We start from the raw sequence: 20,698 nt of genomic DNA, 5'->3' as shown, positions 1-20,698 counted from the left end.
GATAACTATTGTTGTAGGAAAATTCTATCAAGTCCAAATGATCTTCCCACGAACCCTAGTACTCCATAACACATGATCTCAGCATATCCTCCAAAGTTTGTATTGTTCTCTCTGTTTGACCATCGGTTGTGGGGTGGAATGCAGTGCTCATCAACAACTTAGTCCCTATAGCCTTTTATAAACTTTGCCAGAAGTTAGATAAGAATCTTGAATCCCTATCTGATATGATGTCCTTTGGCACACCATGGTATTTCACTACAAACTTTACGTATGCCCTTTCCAATTGGTACATCGACCATGTACTCTTCATTGGTATAAACGTTGCATACTTCGTTGATCGATCCACTATGACCCAAATTGTATCAGTTCCTGCTCGAGTCTTCAGTAATGCTCACACGAAATCCATAGATATCGAATCCCACTTCCAACTAGGCACCTCCAAGGATTGAACTGTTCCTTAGGGTCTCTTATGCTTAATTTTAACCTTTTGACAAGTTAAACATATAGATACAAATTCTGCCACTTCCCTTTTCATATTCGGCCACCAGAATGTCTTCTTCATGTCCTTATACTACTTATCCCTTCTGGGATGCATTGAATAAGGAGAACTATGAGCTTCCTCCATCAACCTTTGCTTCAAATCACTTCGATTATGTGGAACACACCATCTCCCTTTAAACCTCATGTTTCCATCATTGGCTATCGAAAAGTCCAATATTTGCCCTTCCTCGATCTTTCCCTTAATCTTGTTCAACTTCTCATATCCCGGTTGACTTTCTCGAATCTCATCAAAAATCGACGGTTTGCTCAACAAGGCACTCAAAATTTTCTTTACCTCTCCTTGCTCCAATACCTCCAAATTCATCTTTTAGAATTCCGCATACAATTGATCTGGGAGAATCATTGCGTTAACTGCATGAATTGACCTCCTACTCAATGCATCAGCTACAACATTCGCCTTCCCCTCGTGATACTGAATCTCCAAATCGTAATCCTTAATCAACTCCAACCATCGTCGTTGTCTCATGTTCAACTCCTTATGAGTGAATATGTATTTCAAACTCTTGTGATCGGTGAAAATCCTACATGTCACTCCGTACAAATAGTGTCTCCAAATCTTCAATGCAAACACAATTGCGGCTAACTCCAAGTCATGGGTCGGGTAATTCACCTCATAACGCTTCAACTGTCTCGAGGCATAAGCAATCACCTTTCGATTTTGCATCAACACACAACCTAACCCGAACTTTGATGCATCACTATACACGTCATACTGCTCACTTCCATCAGGCAAGGCTAACATAGGTGTCGTGGTGAATTTCTCTTTTAACGTCTGGAAAGCTTCCTCGCATTCTGGAGTCCACTCATACTTACATTCTTTCCTCATCAAGCTTGTCATAGGCCTTGCAATTCTTGAGAAATCCTTAACCAATATCCTATAATAACCTGTTAATCCAAGAAAGCTTTGAACATCTGACACACTCCTCGGGGTTGGCCATTCACTTACAGCCTTTACTTTTGCTGGATCCACCGATACTCCTTCCTTAAAAATCACATGACCTAGGAAAGCTACCTCTTCCAACCAAAACTCGCACTTTGAGAGTTTGGCATATAATTGATGCTCCCTTAAGGTTGACAACACCGTCCTCAAATGATCCTCATGCTCATCTCGATTCTTCAAATACTCCAAAATATCATCGATAAACACTACAACAAACATGTCCAAGTATGGCCTAAAAATTCGGTGCATTAAATCCATAAAAACCGCAGGTGCATTGGTTAACCCAAATGGCATTACAGTGAATTCATAGTGACCATAACGGGTCCTAAAAGCACTTTTTGCAATGGCCGACTCTGCTATCCTCAACTGATGATACCCTGACCTCAAATCAATCTTCGAAAATATTCCTGCCCCTTTCAACTGGTCGAATAGATCATCAATCCTAGGCAACAGGTACTTGTTCTTGACCGTCACATTGTTCAACTCTCGGTAATCTATACATAACCTCAAGCTTCCATCCTTCTTCTTTACGAACAACACTGGTGCACCCCATGGTGATGAACTCGGTCGAATGTATCCTTTCTCCAGCAAGTCGTCTATTGAGTCTTCAACTCTTTCATCTCAGCCGAAGACATCCTATATGGAGCCTTTGACATAGGTCATGTCCCAGGCACTAAGTCTATAGTGAACTCAACATCCCTCACAGGTGGCATCCCTGGAATTTCTTCAGGGAAAACGTCAAGAAATTCATTCACTATTGGAATATTCTTCCCGTTATCTCTATCTCCTTCTTCTATCCTTTGGACACTACACATATACAGTGGGTATCCTTTTGCTACATCCTTCTTAAGTTGCAAAGCAGATATGATCTTCAACCCTGATCTTTTCCCTTCCCTTCGATAAGTTACCCTTACTTTGCCCGGCCCACACAACGTGACCTTTTGGGCCTTGCAATCAATTTGGGTCTTGTATTTGCCCAACCAGTCCATCCCCAAAATAACATCAAGATCTTGTAAGTCAAGCTCGATTAAGTCTAACGGAAATTCTACTTTTGAAATGACAAGAGGTACGCCCTGATGCATCTTAGTGCAACTCACCACTTCCCCTGATGGGATAGCAATATCTAAGGAAATAGACACCAGACTCTCTAACTTGAGCCTATCTAATAAAGTTCTAGAAATAAAAGAGTGAGACGCCCCTGAATCAAATAAAACTTTAGTAGACACAGAACAAATAAAGAAATTGCCAATTACCACATCAGAAGCAGTTGCAGCCTCACGGCTGTTCATCACGAACACACGACCCTTGGGAGCGGCTCCACTATTGTTGGGTGTTGGCTTAGGAATGAATCCACTGGGGCTGAGCTGGCTTGGGTTGGTTCTTCTCATCTTGGGGTTTACCCGACTGCTCATTACAGACCTTCTTATAACACTCATACTCACGGTGACCTAGCTTTTGACAGTATCGACAAGTCACTAGGTTTCCCTCACAATCTTTTCCTGGGTGGTTTTTCGCACATCTCTTGCAAAAATAGGTTCTCTTGGGTTTGTCTCCATTCCCTCGGTTCCCATTTCCTCTTTCAAAATTACCCATGTTGTCCCTTTTCCCATTGAAATTCCTACTCGGGTTCCCCTCAACCTTGGGTTTCTTCTCACTCCCATTGAAAGCCCCACTAGGCTTCCTCTTTTCCCCAGAAAAGTTTCCCTCTAGCTCTCTCCCCTTGATCCCATAAAGGTGCGCTGCTCTCCCGTAAACCTCGTCTAAGGTTTCAAAGGTCACTCCTCCTAGCTTCCCTTGAAGGGTCAAAGTCAAACCTTGCTCAAACCTCTGGGCCTTAAGTGCCTCAGTTGGTACTACCTCAGGTGCAAATCTCATTAACTCAATGAACTTGCTATAATACTCGTTAATCGTCATGTTCCCCATCCTAAGTTTCGTAAACTCCATACACTTTTGTTTCCTTAAATAGGCAAGGTAAAACTTCTCTCTTAAAGCTTCCTTAAATTCAGCCCACCCAAAGTTAGGATTACTCAACAAGTCATCTCTCCTTTGACTCCACCACAAATCGGCTTCCTCTCTAAGGTAATAAACAGCATTATTGACTTAAAATTCCTCAGGGCAATTAATAGCATCAAAAAGTTTGTCAAATTCTCTCACCCAATTTTCTAAGCTCGCTAGGTCTACCTTGCCTAGGTAAGTGGGTGGTTTGGCCGCAGCTATTCTTTTAAAAACTTCCCCAAAAGCATCAAGGTCATTATGGGTTTTTCCCTGGTTTGAGACAATACCGGCTCCACCCAACACCACTAAAAGTGCGCAAAGAGCTCTGAGGCTCCTGGCCTCAGAACTTTTTTTTTCTTATGTTTTTATAATTAAGTCGCATTTTTTTAATTACATTCCACGCGAATCTAATAAAGTAAGTATTTTCGGTTATTTTAGTTAGCCTTTTGATGACAGAGTTGACTTTGGAACTACTCCCTTTCTTAATTCGTTGCCTTAGAGACATGATCCTGAATAATGTGGTAATTAAGCACAAATAAATTATTCATCCATCAACAAAGAATCAGAAATGTGATAATTTTACCGTTCACAAAATATCTTGAGTACTAAACGTTTCATAAAATTAACTAGTAAGTCTAAATTGCCATTTTAAAAGCAAATATAAATAACATCTTAAAATAAATCGTCACAACATTTATCATAATTTTCATACAATTATAACATATAAATCAACAAATACTTCACCATATAATTCATCACATAAGAGTGCAATTCGCCTTCCAATCCATTTCCACTTTAGGAATAATTATCGAATAATTCATGAGCCTTCACCAATATACCAATCTTAATGCAATTCGAATTTTAATTCGAACCTTTATATTCTAAAATATAGTTTGGACGTTTGCTTAGTCCATATGCACATAATTCACATAAAGTTCGAAATCACTTTTTGAATACGTTTCAAATTCTTTAATTTCGAAAATATTACATAATTTATTAGTTGAATACTTGATTCATAATGTGGATTAGTTGGACCAATGAGATCCCAGGTAGGAGAGGTTAGGGTCGACGTTGCCCTGAGTCCAAGTCCTGCCTAGCCAGAGCTCATTGCCAATCTAATAATCCCCACTATTAATCTTTCTTCATATTGAAATAGAAAGTAGTTTTTACTAAAATATATACTTAATATATACTTGAGAGAAAAAAATGCGAAACTCTATCCTATATGCCATTCTTAGGTCTACCCATCAGTTTTATATTCCCATTTTTATCTTTTTAAAACCCAAAAACTGATACCACTTTGTAACACCCTCAAATTACTCTCTAATATTAACTATAATAATCCAACTTTAGGGAGTAACTTGGGAGTATTATCGCCACGTGATTACGTAAGGCTTAATAGAGTTTTGCAGCGGAAAATAGCACTTATCTTTTATTAATAATAATAGTAATAGTTTTGAACACTTCTGGAGCAACTAAAACACTGATACTATGTTTAATAAATTAAACTAGGTGATCACCGCCCATCGTCCCAATGCAGCATATAATCACGTCGTCTGGTCGTCATTACCTATCTACTCATCATTAATGATAAGTAGGGCCAAGCCAAAACAAAAAGAGAAATACGTATTAGCCAAAATACTAAGTACATACAAATGCTAGACATGTAAAATCAATTTAATTAATTAAACATGCTTTCAAAGAGATTTGACTTTGATAACTCATAATTTATCCAAACCATTCATGAATAGAAATTCATGTATAAATACTTGTCAAAAGAACCAATTTCCGAAATAACCAACTCTCCAAAGATAATTCCGAATAGGATGGATCAATCCATATTTTCATAAATTATTTTCCCATCTAAGTGTGCACACCCCCCCCCCCCCCCCAAGCTAGTAACTCCCTTACATAGTGCTATCAAGGGGAAAGATTAGGTCATACAAAGTCCATAATCTTCAACTTACTCCGCATAGTGGGAGTTAAAAATCCAAAGATCCAAGGAATAAAACCTGATAAATAAACTTTCCAATATCCCATACTCGGGATAATTTAAACAATAAAACTTTCTGTTTAAACATCTTAAATATCAATACAAGTTTATAATCAACCATATAAAATATTTAAACATTTGAGATCGAACAAATAAAACATGTTTCACTGAAATATATTTCTCAATCATTTAAACATCGTTCGGAATCACTTAACATTTCACAATCATTTAAACATGGTTCGAAAACACTTAACATGTAAATCACGTTGCATATAAAAGTCACTTCATAAAAGATCTAGTCACGTGTACGTATCTCGATCTTTGCACACAAGTACAGGACTCCTACTTACGAACACCAAATTCCTCCTACAACAAACCAATAATCCTAATCAAATACTTTTCAACCCGTGGACACGAGGACTAGAATACCGACTTTGACTAGTTGTGAATGAACAACTTATTATTATAACCCTTTTATAAATTTAGCATTTGCTTTCACAATTTAATAATAATAATGATAATAATAATAATAATAATAATAATAATAATAATAATAATAAGTAGCAGTAGTAGTACGTAGATGAGAGTAGTAGTAGTAGATAACTAAATATGTAAGTAGTAGTAGTATCTAGCTTATATATGTAGTAGTTGTTAGTAATAATAGCAAACATCAACAGCAACAACCACAATAATAACGACAATAATAGTAGTAGTAGTAGTAGTAGTAGTAGTAGTAGTAAGGTAGTAGTAATAATAATAATAATAAGGTAGGAAGAAGAAGAAGAAGTAGCAGTACGTAGTAGTAATATCACATTATCACTAGTACATGGTAGTAGTAGTAGAAAGTTTATATATGTTGTTTGGAACTTACGGTCAACAACAACAACAACAAGGAAGGAGGGGCTGCGGTGGTCGGTGGCTGACGGCAACAGGTGGCGGCAGCAATGGTGGTAGTGGTTGTGGAGGAAGGTTTTGAGGCTAGTGAAAAAAGGTAAAAAGAGGAAACTTGAAGAAGGAAGTGGAGTGGAGTAGCTTTTGTTTTCCATGGCTATTTATAGAGCATTTTTGGCATTATTTCAACCTTCACCCTTAATGAAGGAGGCAAGTGGGTGGTAGTTCCCTCCTTGCCGACATAGTTTAAATTTTACAACTAATTTTTCTTGATCACCTTTAATCAATCATATCCCCAAATTGAAAGAAATACACTTCGTCCAATTTATCTTATTTATAACATCTAAAAAATATGCATAATACCATCTTTATTTACAACCTTTTAAAAATTGTACATAAGTAAAATGTGATCATATATGATTTTGTTAGATTATCCATCTCAATATTTTAAATCAAACTTAGCTTATAATAATATATACCAATATATTATACTCTCTTCGTTTCACAATGATCTTTCTATATGAAATTTTTTAACAATTCAACATGGCAGAAAATCTTCAAAAATCTTATGTATATATAAGAGCAACTATAGTCTATGGGGTCTACTTTAATTCATCGCGCTTAGTGCTTTATTAATATCTTAAATTCATAAATCTTGCTAATATATTGAAGATATTTGCGATCAAATTTTTACACCTTATTAAAATCTTCAATTCTTTCCAATGTAAGAAAAAACATCATCAAATAAAGTTCTTATTTAATCAATCTCAATATGTACTTTTATAAATTTTATTAACTTATTTTTTTGTGTTTATAGAGCCACAGGGGTAGGTGATGATAATCTATATTAAGACATGGACGGAAGCTCTAACCTCTTGAGCTATATCCCTCGTTCTCATTTTATTAACATGTGTTAAAGATATAGACAAGTTAATAGAGAATGTGTATTGATAAATGAGTCAAAAAAAATAAAAATAACCCAGTGGAATAGAAAGAAATTGAAGTATATATATAAATAAACGCCAAGTAATATTAATTACAAAAATGGTAACTAATGATATTTTTTTTTTTTGGATAAAAATTAATGATTTTATAATCGGAAGGGATGCAAACACAAGCTTGTAAGTGAATTTTTCATAAAATAAATGTAGTCCTTACTATTAACGTCTTACTTAGTGCTTTAAAGTTTAAATGTATGAAAGTCTTTATATCTTTGCAAGCAATTACATAAGAATATTACACTCTCCGGTTTTTTTTTTTAAATCGCAACATTTACAAAACATACTTTTGCACACATTCTTTTGAGCGTCTTTTGTAATTTATACACTAAAAATAAAACATTAAAATCGTGTGGGATCTTGTTCGATTTTCCCGGAATATATTTTCATAATATCAAATTTTTTAATTTAGATTTTCTTGAAAATATTTTAGGCAATTCAATTGACTTAAATTAAGTAAGAGATAAATGGAGTGGTTAGAGTATTAAAAAATTATAAAAATATAGTAAAATTAAAAGTTTATTAAAAGTAACAAATCTGAGGGGGGAAGTAGTAGTGAGTTTGAGGAGGGATCATGATAGGAAAGATAATTATATTATTAAAATGTAACTTTTTACAAAAAAAAAATGTAACACTTATTAAACATGTCCACATTTGATAAGTGTACTAATTAAAATACGGAGGGGGTACTAATTAAAATACGGAGGGGATAATATGTAACAGGCACTACAAAAATGGAAGGAGTACTAATGCTCCTACGCTGAAAATTTTAAAAAAAAAAGGAAAAAAAAAATGTGCATGATAAACAAAATAATGTTCCCTTTGGTTCATAATGATCTTTCTATTTACAATCATGTGATTATTAAAAATGAAATAAAATCCTTTAAATTTGTCTTTAAGTATAAGGGAAAAAAAAAATATAGGCAAATGAGGTTTAGTTTGATTCATATCGGTGGGTACAATATTAATACTTAATTTTTATCATTTATGCTAATGTGAAATTAAAATAATTAGTGATAAATAAGTTACAATCGAAATACGAAATAGGGATATTGTTGTAAAACAGATGGTGTAATATAATGTATTAAAAATAAAATTAAAAAAGAAATAAATTTTTTTAAAAAAATGGTAAGGTGTCCTATAATCTATACGGCTATACCTATGGGCTATAATGGCTACAATAGCTACCCATGTAATATAGAGGAGAATACTTCCAAAAAAAATGAAGTTTATCACATCATATTAGTAGGACATGTTTGGTATTTTGATAAAACAATAAACTATAGCAATACCCTTTTCAACCAAACCATGAATTCTCTTTTTATATAAGTATAGATTAAATGACTTAAAAATACGGGGTATTACAGCAACGCCAGTATCAAAGAGTTCGATGGCGTAGCAATAGAAAGTCTCGGCTTGGAGTTGGAGTTGGAGTTGGAGTTGGCCTGCATCCAGAGGACGAGACAGCTACATCACCTTCATCATCACTTTATGGGAAGAAGCAACGTACGAGCTAGGTGTATATTTTGGTACCGTTGACATATGCTATTTTGCAAATGTAATCCCCCGTATTTTAAATATTTTATAAATGAAATTTTATTTTATTTATTATATTTATTTGTATTTTTTTTTCGGAATTTAATTTCAAAAGTTTCAAATTATTAATTTGGGTCGAAAATTATTTAGTACAAAGTATTATATGTACCTTCATTCTCTAATTTATACCTATACAAACAAAGTCTAGTCCATTTTATTCCCTAATTGACCCATTATATTCATGAGGCCCAATCTTCCTACTTACCCTACAATATTCTCTCCTATAAATACCCAATTTAATCCCCAAATTTTTCCCATACAAAAGGTTAGTTGTTTTCTTTTCCCTTTATTTTATTTATTTCCTTTTTCCTTAATTTTTTCTTTACTGTCTCCTTTTTTTTCTTTTTTTCTTTCTTTCTTTTCCACTTCACGTGAGAATATTCACCTTGCTGCCCACCATTGTTGCTGCCGCTGCCACCACAGGCTGCCAGAGTTAACGTCGGCCACCAATCTGTCGGCGCACCACCACCGACCCAGCTATGGCCCAGCCGTGGCTCCCCTTTTTCTTCCTCCTTTGTTTCTTTTGCTTAATACTTGATTTTATTGTTTTGGGTTTTTATTTTATTGTTTGAAATTAGTTTATTTAGTATCAATTCATGATTTTGATGGTTTAAACTTATAATTTCATATTTATACTTGTGTTATAATTTTCAGATTTTGTGAATTCTAAAACCTAGAGTTCTAATTTATTAAAATTGGGATTTTAGGGTTCGTATGATCAATTAAATTGGGGCTTTTGTTCCTATTGAATTTCTATTGATTAATTGAGCATAAAACATGTTTTAAGGAAGTTTTATTGAGTTTTAAATCAAGTTATATTGCTGTAAATTTGGTTGTTTGGGTATTGATTGAAATCTTATTCTTTGGTTTAGGAGAGGAATTTATAGAAGGTGATTTCTAGTTGGTTAAGTGGCCAACCAATTCGTTTACTCAAGGTACGTACGAGTTACGAAACCTTGCCTTTAGAAGCATGTATAGGGATGTATCGAGAACTTAGTATCATGTATAGAGAAGACTGGGCTTAATTGTTTGGTTTTACATTGTGATTTCCGTATGTTGTACATGTATTATTCTACTTTGCAAGTATTATTTATGCATTAATTTTGCAAGATGCGCTTAGAGGCAAAGGTATGTGATTTCGTAGAATGACTTATTTATTACTCGTTCATGATTATTGAGATAGAATGAGTAAAGAAAGAATTTAAGTCTTATAAGACGAGGTTAAGGTTTTGGGGTGCCTTATGCACTCAAGGTGTTTATACACCGAGGTAGTTAAAGGAATCAATAATAAATATTGCTTGTCACTAATAAATTAAGAATTGAATTGGAAACTTGGTTTACTTGATTGAATTGATATTGGATTGATTGTATTGTTTGCATACGAGTCATCACCATGTCTAAACCTGTAAATCACGTAAATTGCAACGTGGATGAGCAATTAAACTCTGGATTGATGCACATCTAGAGTAATGACAATCAGGGTTTGTGTACACGGGGTATTAGCCATGCACTTTTCTAGAGGCCGTCTGATCTACGAGTCTCTTGTTTCAAATACTTTTCAAAAATTATGAGTTAGATAAGATCACATACTAGTTACGGTTACGGAGTCGCGCCCGTAACCGTTGGATGTTTATTGATGTTTCCGAAAGAAGGCATGGGGTTTTCTTATATTGATGTTCCACATGGAGCATGGGGGGACAACCTTGTCTATTGCTTAATCCAATGAATAAAATAAAATGGTTTAACTATTATCAACTAGTGAAGTCTCGGTAAACTTGACAGTGAGTCGTGTGTTGAGTCCATAATTTAATTGTGTGAGATGATTGAATATTAGTAGCATGCTAGGGATTTCTTATTATATTTCTTAGCTTGTATGTACTCAGCGTTGCTGATTGCGTGTTTTTGTGTGTCTTTCCTTGGTCATGGCCTTCGCCTTTCAATGACCCTGTGACGATCCAAGTTTTACACTTGTAATATTGGGGAGTAGATTAACCACAGGTTCTACATATTCAGCATTTGCATCAAGGTGGTGGGATTTTGAGTGGAGTGTTGGTTACTTTTCACTACTTATTTTGCTACTTACTTTTGAATTTATTTAAACTCGGTTTCACTTTTATGCTACTTTTACTAGTTTGGGTTTTGAATAAGGACCTTAATGGTTCCAAGTTATAAGACTTAGTTTGGTTTTGTTTGTTGGTTTTGAAACTTATTTATAACCGAATTAGTTTTTCCGCTGCTAAATTCTGAATTAGTCTTAACGTTTGAACACGTGGCGGTAGCACGTCAGTAATTCTCTTGGATTTTGTTAAAGGTATTTACAGGTTTAAAGAGAGAATTATTAGGATGTTACAGCAAATGATTAGTATTTGAGACTTTGTTTATATTTTATTTTTTGACAAGTATTTGACATTGCTCTTAGAATACCTTAATACAATTTGGACTTCCATGGATAAGAATGTTTAAGTTTGTTAACTTGTTATTTGTGGTGGTTGTGTTGAAGATATGGTATATGGACTTTGCAGGTTGAAAATAGTAGGTTTTACAGGTACACTTGCAAGTTTATTTTTTAGCTGATTTACTAATATTTTGTTTAAAAAAAAAATATTACCTTGTTTAAAAAAAAATATTACAGCAAAAACCGCTACTTCGAGTTCGTTTGGCATTGCTGTGGTTTTCTGTTTTTTGGTTTTTTTGCTTTTTAAAAGTATATGATATATGTTTCATAATGAATCAAAAATTATATAAACTTATTAAAATCATGATAATTTTAAAAACTGACAACAGAAAAGTGAAAACACCTTTTTCTTGTTTCCTGTTTTTGGTTTTTGGTTTTCAAAAAAACAGGAAACTGAAAACCAAAAATGATGCCAAACAAGCCCTAGTAGCGGTATCTATTTTATTAACCGCTACTTCAAGTAGCGGTATATTGAGAAAAACCGCAACTTCAAGTAGCGGTATATGAAATTAAAACCGCTACTTCAAGTGCTACTTCAAGCAACGGTTTGTTGCTGGACCGAGAATAAAAAAAAAAAACCGGTTTGTTTTCCTTAGCTGACATAAACGGTACGGCGGGAATTAAAAAAAAGATTGGCTTGTATTTTGGGAATTGCGTGGGAAAGGGCTCTTTATCCAATTCCACTCCATTTGACGCGCAAATACAGCACTACTTGATACTCATCATGTGAAGTAAGCTTGATATTGCTACCCACCTACATTAGACATATAATAACAGTTAACAGCTAATTATTTCCCTCAAACCTTGACCAATACCTTTCTTTTAAAATAAAACCTTTAAATTTTATCTTCAAAAAAAAAAAAAAAAAAAAAAAAAACCAAAACGACTGTCATGAGTTACCTATTGACTTAGAGCAAGATCAATATCGTTCGGTGGTGTCCAACGAAAAACTTCCCATGTCCAGATGACATTCATGTTACTGCATGAAATTACTCCAATCCACAACAAAAAAAGAAAAAAAAAATCTTTTACACGTTTAAAATGAAAGCATAAATCAATGAAATTCCAATCACGCATATAAATTAAGAAAAACCATATAGGAAACAACTTTATTGAATTCTAAAATATCCACAATAGGGACAGGAGAAACTCTATAAGTTCATGACACGGAAAAAAAAAAAAGAAAAAAACATGAAACCAATCTATAGCTTTTCAAGTAAACACAAGTGTATAAATTGTTTCCCTTGCAATTCAACTTATGAAAAGGGTTTGATAATCATAACTTCATAAGCAATGGGGATAATTAAATCTCTGAGCACAGAGATAATCTCAGAGAAGTATAATTCCATCTTCAATGCGATGCAATTTTAAGAATAATGGTCTTATTGATCCATGACTTCCAGCTTCCGTTTCCCCTTCTTGTTATATTAACAGCAGACTCAGCACCGACCTCAACATTTGCAGCTTTCTCGGGCTGTGGCTTCTTGCACAGAAGAAAATTCCGGGCACCATGAGCTCCAATTGTCCCAATTGTCTCAAGTGGACTTAAAGCTGAAAAAACCAGAAACATAAAGAACAATCAGAAAATTGATACAAGTAAATCATTAATGCATCACTGCATCAGTGAATCAACAAGTTTAGTGGCAGGAGTGCAGGACAATCAAATTGAAGATAAATTTCGTTACAGAGCAAGAAAAAGGTTTAACAATCAAATCATGCAGACAAAAGAAAGCAAAATCTAGACAAGTACCGATTTATGGAAGATAGAATGTTCACAAACCTCAAGTCATAGATATAAATTAGAAAAGAATCTAAAAACATAGAACAAGATCCACGTGGCCTAGTATTGACGTGCAATGTAGACTAATCAGTGTTCCAAACCTTCCATAATGCAGGTGATTTAAAAAGTTAAGCTATCTAGTAGCTCATTTAGATACTGCTGAACACACACGCAAAGGTACAGAAGTTGTAGATATTATGGTAAGAGAATGCTGACAGCAAGGCAATGATGCTAGTCAACATTACAAACATTAGACATTAGAGATTTCTTTGTTGTAGGGCATCATCAAATAGACAAATTTAGATATTCAGATTGACAACGCAAACAAAAGCATTGACAACTTCATAATTGGCTTCTTTTTACGAAGCCTTCAATGTTCAGAAGACACCAAAATTATTGCGATTAAAGGAGATGCTTCAAAAACTTTAACCAGGATCACTAAAAATGTGTATCCATAATGCTAAGCTCGTACTTTCGTTTTACAATTACCAATCTCTAAAAATAGCAGTTAAGTCATTCTCCCCTATACAACTTTAAAAATACGCCAATCCTATACACTAAAGGTAAAATCACAGGAAAATAACCCAAATTATACAAACACTTGATTCTTCCAATAATTGAAACACTAAGCCATTGTTAATCTCACCCATCTAAAATTTGTGAATTCGCCGAACCTAGAAAAACGCATAATTACACAAAAAACTAAAGCCAAATTTAAGAATTCAGGAATCAGTCCAAACCATAAAAACATGATGCATAGTGGAAACAATTCCATAATTGTCCAATGTAATTACAATAAGCAAACACCCCATTTCTTATTCCAATTGCTTATACTTCCATTCAATCCACAAAATAAACAAAAACCCAAATTTTCCAAGTTCACCTCAAGTCAACAGAAACTAACTTTCACCTAACTTAACTTACAATTACCAAATTTCACCTAACCTAATCACAAAAATACAAAATTCTAAATCACAAAATTATATTAATCAACTAAAAAAACATTAATAATAATAAAATTAATCAAATTAAATTGAAGAAAAGGAAGGAAATTAATACCATCAGATCCAGCAGAAGGGCAATGAAGGAGGAAATCATTAAGATTAGAACCAAGAACAGGAAGACGACCTTCACGAGCATAAGATTTCAACGCCGTATCAATAACAGCAGCAACAAGCTCCCCTTCATTCACAACAAATCTTAAAGGTCCAGCACTTCCCAGAACATTCACCGTAATCAACACCCGATTTCCCTTCGCCTTTTTTTGCTTGCTTAGCAACATTTTTTCCGATTTTTTTTCTAAATAATAATTCAAAATTCTCAGATCGAAGAATTGATTTGTAACCCAAAAAAAAACTCCCGAAAATCAAAAACAATAATTCAAAATTTCCAGATCGAATGATAGAATGGTAAAAATTATAAACCCAGAAAATTATTCTGGAAAATTGAAAGAATGTAGAATATTTAAGGGTCAAGGCCGAGGCAGCGGTAGTACCAGCCTTCCATGCAAGAACCGAAAGCAAAAGCGGAAGAAGATGACAATGAATGAACGAAGATCCCCCTTGTAAAGAGGAAGGGGGAAGATCGCATGTAATTTTTACTTAAGATTTCCACCATTCACAACCAATTTAATCTTCCAATTGTTGTTTTTTTTGCAGAAATCTAGCTATTCTTCTGGGTTTTTATTGCTCAAATTGAAGCAAAAAAACCCAACAATGGCGGAAACAAAGGATTATTGGGAAAGAGGAGAGAGAAAGTGGGAGTAGATGAGAAAATTGGAGAAGGCGGAATTTATATAGGAAGAACTGAGGGCTAGGGTTTGGAAAAGGGGGAAAATTGAGGGTATAATTAACAATTTATTTATGATGTTCTGAAATTGTGTTATTATTTAAATAAAAAAATAAGAAGGAAGAAATTAGGAAAGAATACGCCGACTAAAGAAGAGAGGAAATCTAATAACACACGCAGCACGCCGTTTCTCGTAATTTCTAAGCGAAGCATATGCGTTAGTGCTTTAATTAGCAGCCGGTATTTAATTTCTATCGTTAATTTCTCACGTGTTTTAGTAATCTTGCCTATTTCTTTTAAATTTTATATTCATGGGAGCCAAGTTATTTGGAAACTAGGTTAGATTTAAATAATTAAAAACTTACTTATATGTGTGTAATATAAATATTTTAGGTAAAACATAGTAAATCGTCATCGATTTCTTTAGTTAGATTAATTAAGTTGAAAATTATTCTAATTAACTTCATAGTTATAATAAAATTTTTAAAATGTTAGCATTTGTTTTTTATTTATTATAGAAAATTTGAAGAATTAATAAAGAGGGAAAAATAATTCAAATTCTACTATCACTAATAAATTGTAATTAGCCATTTTAGTCATAAAATCTTTTAGAAAAATGTATAATAATCAATAATTTTCAAATATTAGCTTTATTTTGAAAAGGAAAAAAAAAAAGAAAAAAAAAGAGAATGTTGTCACAAATAGTTTAGGAGGGAAAATTTTTTATAAGAAGGTGACACATGTATAGTGGTGATGTCAGCGGTAATTACTTTAGTATTAGTTATAGATAGATTTTGGGAATTTTACAAACTAAAAAAAAAAAAAAATATCTTTTGGCTTTGAATAAGTTAGGATTCTACTAGTAAAGTTTTGATTATTTACTACATGAAGTTTGTTGTTTAAATTAAATTAATTTGTTCAAAATACGCCATTTGTCTTCAATTGATCTATCCTTGTTCTATTTTAAGTGATGCTAAATGATATACTTTTTTTTTTTTTTTATGTTTCAAAAAAAAATAATATACTTTTTTTTTACCATGTATGGATTTACGCTTAGAATATTGATTGTAGAGACAATCCATCTTATGAGACAACTAATGGAGACCTATCAGGGTAAGAAGAAGGATTTACCATATGATTTTTATTGATTTGAAGAAGGCTTATGATAAGGTTCTTAAGGAGATTCTTTGGTGGGCTTTAACGAGGAAAGACGTTTTGCAGAAATACATTAATATCATTAAGGACATTTATGAGGAAGCTAAGTTAACACAAGTGTGCAGACCACTGTTGGCATACCTGAAGTGTTCCCACATATAATTAGAGTTCATCAAGATTCTACATTTAGTCCTTTTGTTTTTCGATATTGTCATAGACGAATTGACGAGTTCGATTCAAGATGATATACGATGGTGCATGATGTTTGCCGACGATATGTATGTGTTGATTGATGACACAAAAAATGGTGTGGAAAGTAAGTTGGAATTGTGGAGGCGAACTTTGGAGTTCCGTGGCTTGAAGGGGAGTAGAAGTAAGACGAAGTATTTGAAATGTCAGTTTAGCAGTGTGAGAAGTAGTAAGACAGGGGTGATCACCTTGGATGAAGATTGTCCAAGGTTTTGAGGTAATTTTGATATCTAAGATCTTTTATCCAAAAGGATGGAGAATTGGATGGTGTAGTTTATAGGGTCAAAGTAGGTTGGTTGAAGTGGAAGAGTGCGATGGGTTTATTATTATGTGATCCCGGTCAGTGGCGGACCCACCCTTGTGCATGGTGGGTCACGTGACCCATCAAAAAAAGGTTATAAATAATAAACATTGCAACTAATAGTTATATGTTGCTCACTAGTCTAATGGTCGAGGTATAACAATTCTAGGCAATGAACACGGTTCAATACCCATAGGCAGCATTTTCCTTGCTTTTTTCTAATTTATTATTTATTTTTTTATTATTAATTAACTTCACCCAACAAAGGCTTAAATCCTACCTTATTAGTTTTTTTGTTTTATTATTTCTTCTCTTTTTACCTTCTTATTACCTTCTTATTTCTTACTAGGCAACTTGTTGAAATTATTTTTTTGTTTATTAACTTCATCCCTCAAATCCTACCTTCTTAGTTCTCACTAGGTAACTTGTTAAAGCTCATCGTTTGAAATCATTTTGGTAATTTTATTGGTTATTTGTCATTATCCGTCACAAATCCTCCTTCTCCTCTCCCACAAGATATTTAATATTTTTGGAGTGACTTTTTTTTTTTTTTAGCTTTTAGAATATTAATGTAATAATTATTGATTTATATGTGGTCGATAGGAGACGGTGACCCAACACCCGTAAAATCTTGGATCCGCCACTGATCCTGGTGTGCCCCTGTAGATTAAAAGAGGGAGATTCTACCGAACGACAATAAGTCAAGGCTTGCTTTGTATATTTTATAGAATGTTGGGGTGTAAAGCATTGCCACGTGCATAAAATGAGTGTGGCGAAGATGCCTATGTTGTGATGGATGTGTGGCCATGCAAGAAACTGAAGAAAGGATTGGTTGAGGAATGTGATAATTAGGAAAAAACAGAGGTTACATCGATTGCATATTAGATGAGGGAGAATCGCTTAAGATGGTTTGACCATGTAAGAAGAAGACTAAGGGTCTGTTCACATTTACTGAAATGAGCTGAATTGAACTGAACTGAATTGGTTGGAGCTGAACTAAACTGAACTGAACTGATTGGAGATGAACTGAATTGAACTGAACTAAATTAAACTGAATAGAGATGAAATGAATATTTATGAGAGAAGGAGATTAGGAGTTGAAGTGAATTAAACTAAATAAAGCTGAAATGAATATTTTATGAGAGAAGAAAAATTAAGAGTTGAACTGAATTGATTGGAGCTGAACTGAACTAAACTGAACTGAAATTAAGCTGAAGTGAACAAACCCTAAGTTGGTGGAGGTTTGAAGAATTGTTAAGTATTGGGATCGGGAAAGATAGGGAAAGACCTAAGCTAAGAAAACTTGGAAAAGGGTGATTGAGAGTGACATAAGTGCTTTGGAGAATGAGGAGTATATGGTGTTGGATAGGGCGGTGTGGAGGGAGAAAATTCACGTCAACGACAAGTCGTGATTATATATATATACTTTCTTAATTTATTTTCGTATTTAATTTTATAATTTTATCCCACTAATGTTTATGAATTATATTGATTTCCTTCACTAAACTTTTCTCAGACCTTTATGTTTTTTAAACTCTATATCATACCGTTCCTTTCTTTATACCGTACTATGGTTCCTTTAGACGATTTATGTTAACCGATCCCAAATCATTTTGGGACAAAAGCTTTGTTGTTGTTGTTGGTTTATAAAGATTATTTTAGATATTAGTCGACTACAAATTATACTTGGATTAAGGCTTTGTGGTTGTTAATTGTTGTTGTCATATCATATCAAAATGTCACAAATCTTTGAGGGATAAAAAAAAAACAAAATAACAAGTAAACATTTTACTCTGTAGATGAATAAAATGATAGATACTTAGATATCAGTAATTAACCAAAAAAAAAATAATTCAAACGTGGCCACCACAAATTCTAAGTTTAGAAAACTTCAAAACTGAATAATCCTCATTTCTGCAGGCACACATTTTCTCTCAGAAGTCAAAACCACAAAAACATAGTGACGGTTGAACATGAAAGAGTAAGAAATTAAGAAAAGAAGAATCAATAAAATGGCGAATATGATTGGTCTATTGAAGATTAGAGTGGTAAAAGGCATCAATCTTGTAGTCATGGATTTTTCCAGTAGCGATCCTTATGTTATCATCACTATGGGTTTACAGGTATTTAATCCTTTCCACTTTCTTCATATTGCAGTTTGACTTATAATTGTGTCATGATTGATTCTTAATCTTAGCCTTTGAGTTTGATACTTGGTTGTTCGAGTAGATATCAATTTAGGAGCGTTTGGTTTGCACATTATAGGTATGAGGTATGGGAGGAATGAGTTTAGAGTGACTAAACCCATACCGTATGTTTGGTGGTTAGAAGTATGAATTTTAAATCCATACCTCAGACTCATGAGGTATGGGTTTAGAGTGATTAAAACCTATACCATATGTTTGATGGTTAGAAGTATAAATTTTAAACTCATACCTCAAACTCATGAGGTATAGGGTTAAAAAAACCTTGGAGGGAAGGTGGGTTTGACCCATTCCATTTCCTTATGTATCAAATAAAAAAAGGAAATAGTGAGAGATTTTATTTCAGAATTGAACCCAATACATGTTATTAAGTATCAAGGTCTAACTCAATACCACCTTAACCTTATTCCTAATTCTACTACTCTGCGAACCAAACGCTCCTTTTTAAAGAAATTAACTATTGACATGTTAATTATACAAAACTAGTCTTTTGGCCTGTACAATGTACGAGCTTGTTATTAGTGTTTTTCTTTAGGTGCATGTATGATTTAATTATTATGGAGACGACCGAGACGTGGTTATTTTTTGTTTGTGAGTTATCTTATGTGCCTCTTTGACTTTTTTAATTTACATTTTATATCAAATATGACATTAAAATGCATTTCTGAAAGAGAATATACATGGTCTTTTGGAAGATAGATTTGCAAAAAATAATTTAATATGTCTAATAAAGTAACTATGTTTACATATGATATATGGGGTATGAGATGTCATTCTTCATCGTGTCGTATCTACATTTGTATGTTCTTTGTGGACTCCATTTTCATGTTGTGCATTTTGCGTAGGTAGTATTTTTGTCTTGAATTTCTCCGGGCTATTTCTGGGATTGTGTCATCATTCCTGTGAAATAATATAAATATGAGTAAGGATTTTTTTTTACTACTATTAAAAAACTTTAACTTTGACTCACTATCAATCAAATATTATGAGACTACAACCACAGTTGATTAATCACTCAATTATTTGTTAGTTAGCTTGCCAACGTTCAAAATTCAAGATTTATGCATGACTTTGTAGTTTTGTACAACCAGACACACTACCAATTTGGGGCCTATTTTCAAATTTTAAAATACTTTAATCATATTAGATCCATCTAGAGATAATTGCAATTATAATTAGCAAAAGGGGTTTGCGCTACTGCAGTGGCTTATTTTTTGGCAAGGAAACGGAGCTGACATGGACAGCACCTAAGATGTTTCAAATATTCAAATACCAAGCTAGTGTGAAATTGAGGTATAATGAGCTTATGCAACAAACAATCTCAGTTCAATGGTATGGTATTTGTATAAACTTTGGATTGATTTAAACAATCCCAAACAAAACTGATTTAAAATTCACACACAACTTCAATTCCCAAAAATGTTAAAGCTTATACCAAATATTAGAATAATTAGCCAAAGAGCTTTACCTCAAGCTACCACTTTCAATTTGCATCAAGCTCTCTACAAAAGCCTACAACAATTTCCCAATTTTGTTAATTGGGGTTTCAATATAAATTCTACAATAATAAGAAAAATTAATATAAATTATTTTTTTTTAAAAAAAAAAAGCACAAGATAATAATCACTCACCAAATGTGAATGTGAATCTACATATGAATTTGATGATGGAGGTACTATGTTATATAGAGTTAATATTGCATTGAGAGATGAGTGAATAAATACCCAAAAATCATTATCATTATTATAATTATGGGCGAAATTTGTTACCGAAAACATGATTTAAGAAATTT

The 20,698-nt window shown here is 33.5% G+C and overlaps 2 protein-coding genes across 2 annotated transcripts; both read right to left on the bottom strand.

Moving 5' to 3' along the window:
• Nucleotides 1–2,160: 2,160 nt before the first annotated feature.
• Nucleotides 2,161–2,790, bottom strand: LOC145565049 (uncharacterized). The gene has a single exon (XM_081625161.1). The coding sequence runs from the start codon at nt 2,788–2,790 to the stop codon at nt 2,161–2,163; it is 630 nt and encodes a 209-aa protein (XP_081481287.1).
• Nucleotides 2,791–12,611: 9,821 nt separating this feature from the next.
• LOC145563801 (uncharacterized) lies at nt 12,612–15,072 on the bottom strand. The gene is made up of 2 exons (XM_081624223.1): nt 14,269–15,072; nt 12,612–12,980 (listed from the first exon to the last, which is right to left on the bottom strand). The coding sequence occupies exons 1-2, from the start codon at nt 14,489–14,491 to the stop codon at nt 12,781–12,783; spliced, it is 423 nt and encodes a 140-aa protein (XP_081480349.1). The 5' UTR covers nt 14,492–15,072; the 3' UTR covers nt 12,612–12,780.
• Between the last annotated feature and the right edge of the window lie 5,626 nt (nt 15,073–20,698).

The sequence above is a fragment of the Chenopodium album genome, chromosome 10 (genome assembly GCF_948465745.1).
Source record: "Chenopodium album chromosome 10, dcCheAlbu1.1, whole genome shotgun sequence".
Classification (NCBI taxonomy): domain Eukaryota; kingdom Viridiplantae; phylum Streptophyta; class Magnoliopsida; order Caryophyllales; family Amaranthaceae; genus Chenopodium; species Chenopodium album.
Note: the sequence above shows the minus strand (reverse complement) of the source record. Positions and strands in the feature narration are given on the sequence as shown.

Bases quoted from the DNA above. Each gene is read 5' to 3' on its own strand.
- LOC145565049 (XM_081625161.1), bottom strand. From the start codon at position 2,790: ATGAACAGCCGTGAGGCTGCAACTGCTTCTGATGTGGTAATTGGCAAT.
- LOC145563801 (XM_081624223.1), bottom strand. From the start codon at position 14,491: ATGTTGCTAAGCAAGCAAAAAAAGGCGAAGGGAAATCGGGTGTTGATT. The intron at 12,981-14,268 runs GTATTAATTTCC...TGGTTTTTTCAG, and splicing joins CCCTTCTGCTGGATCTGATG to CTTTAAGTCCACTTGAGACA.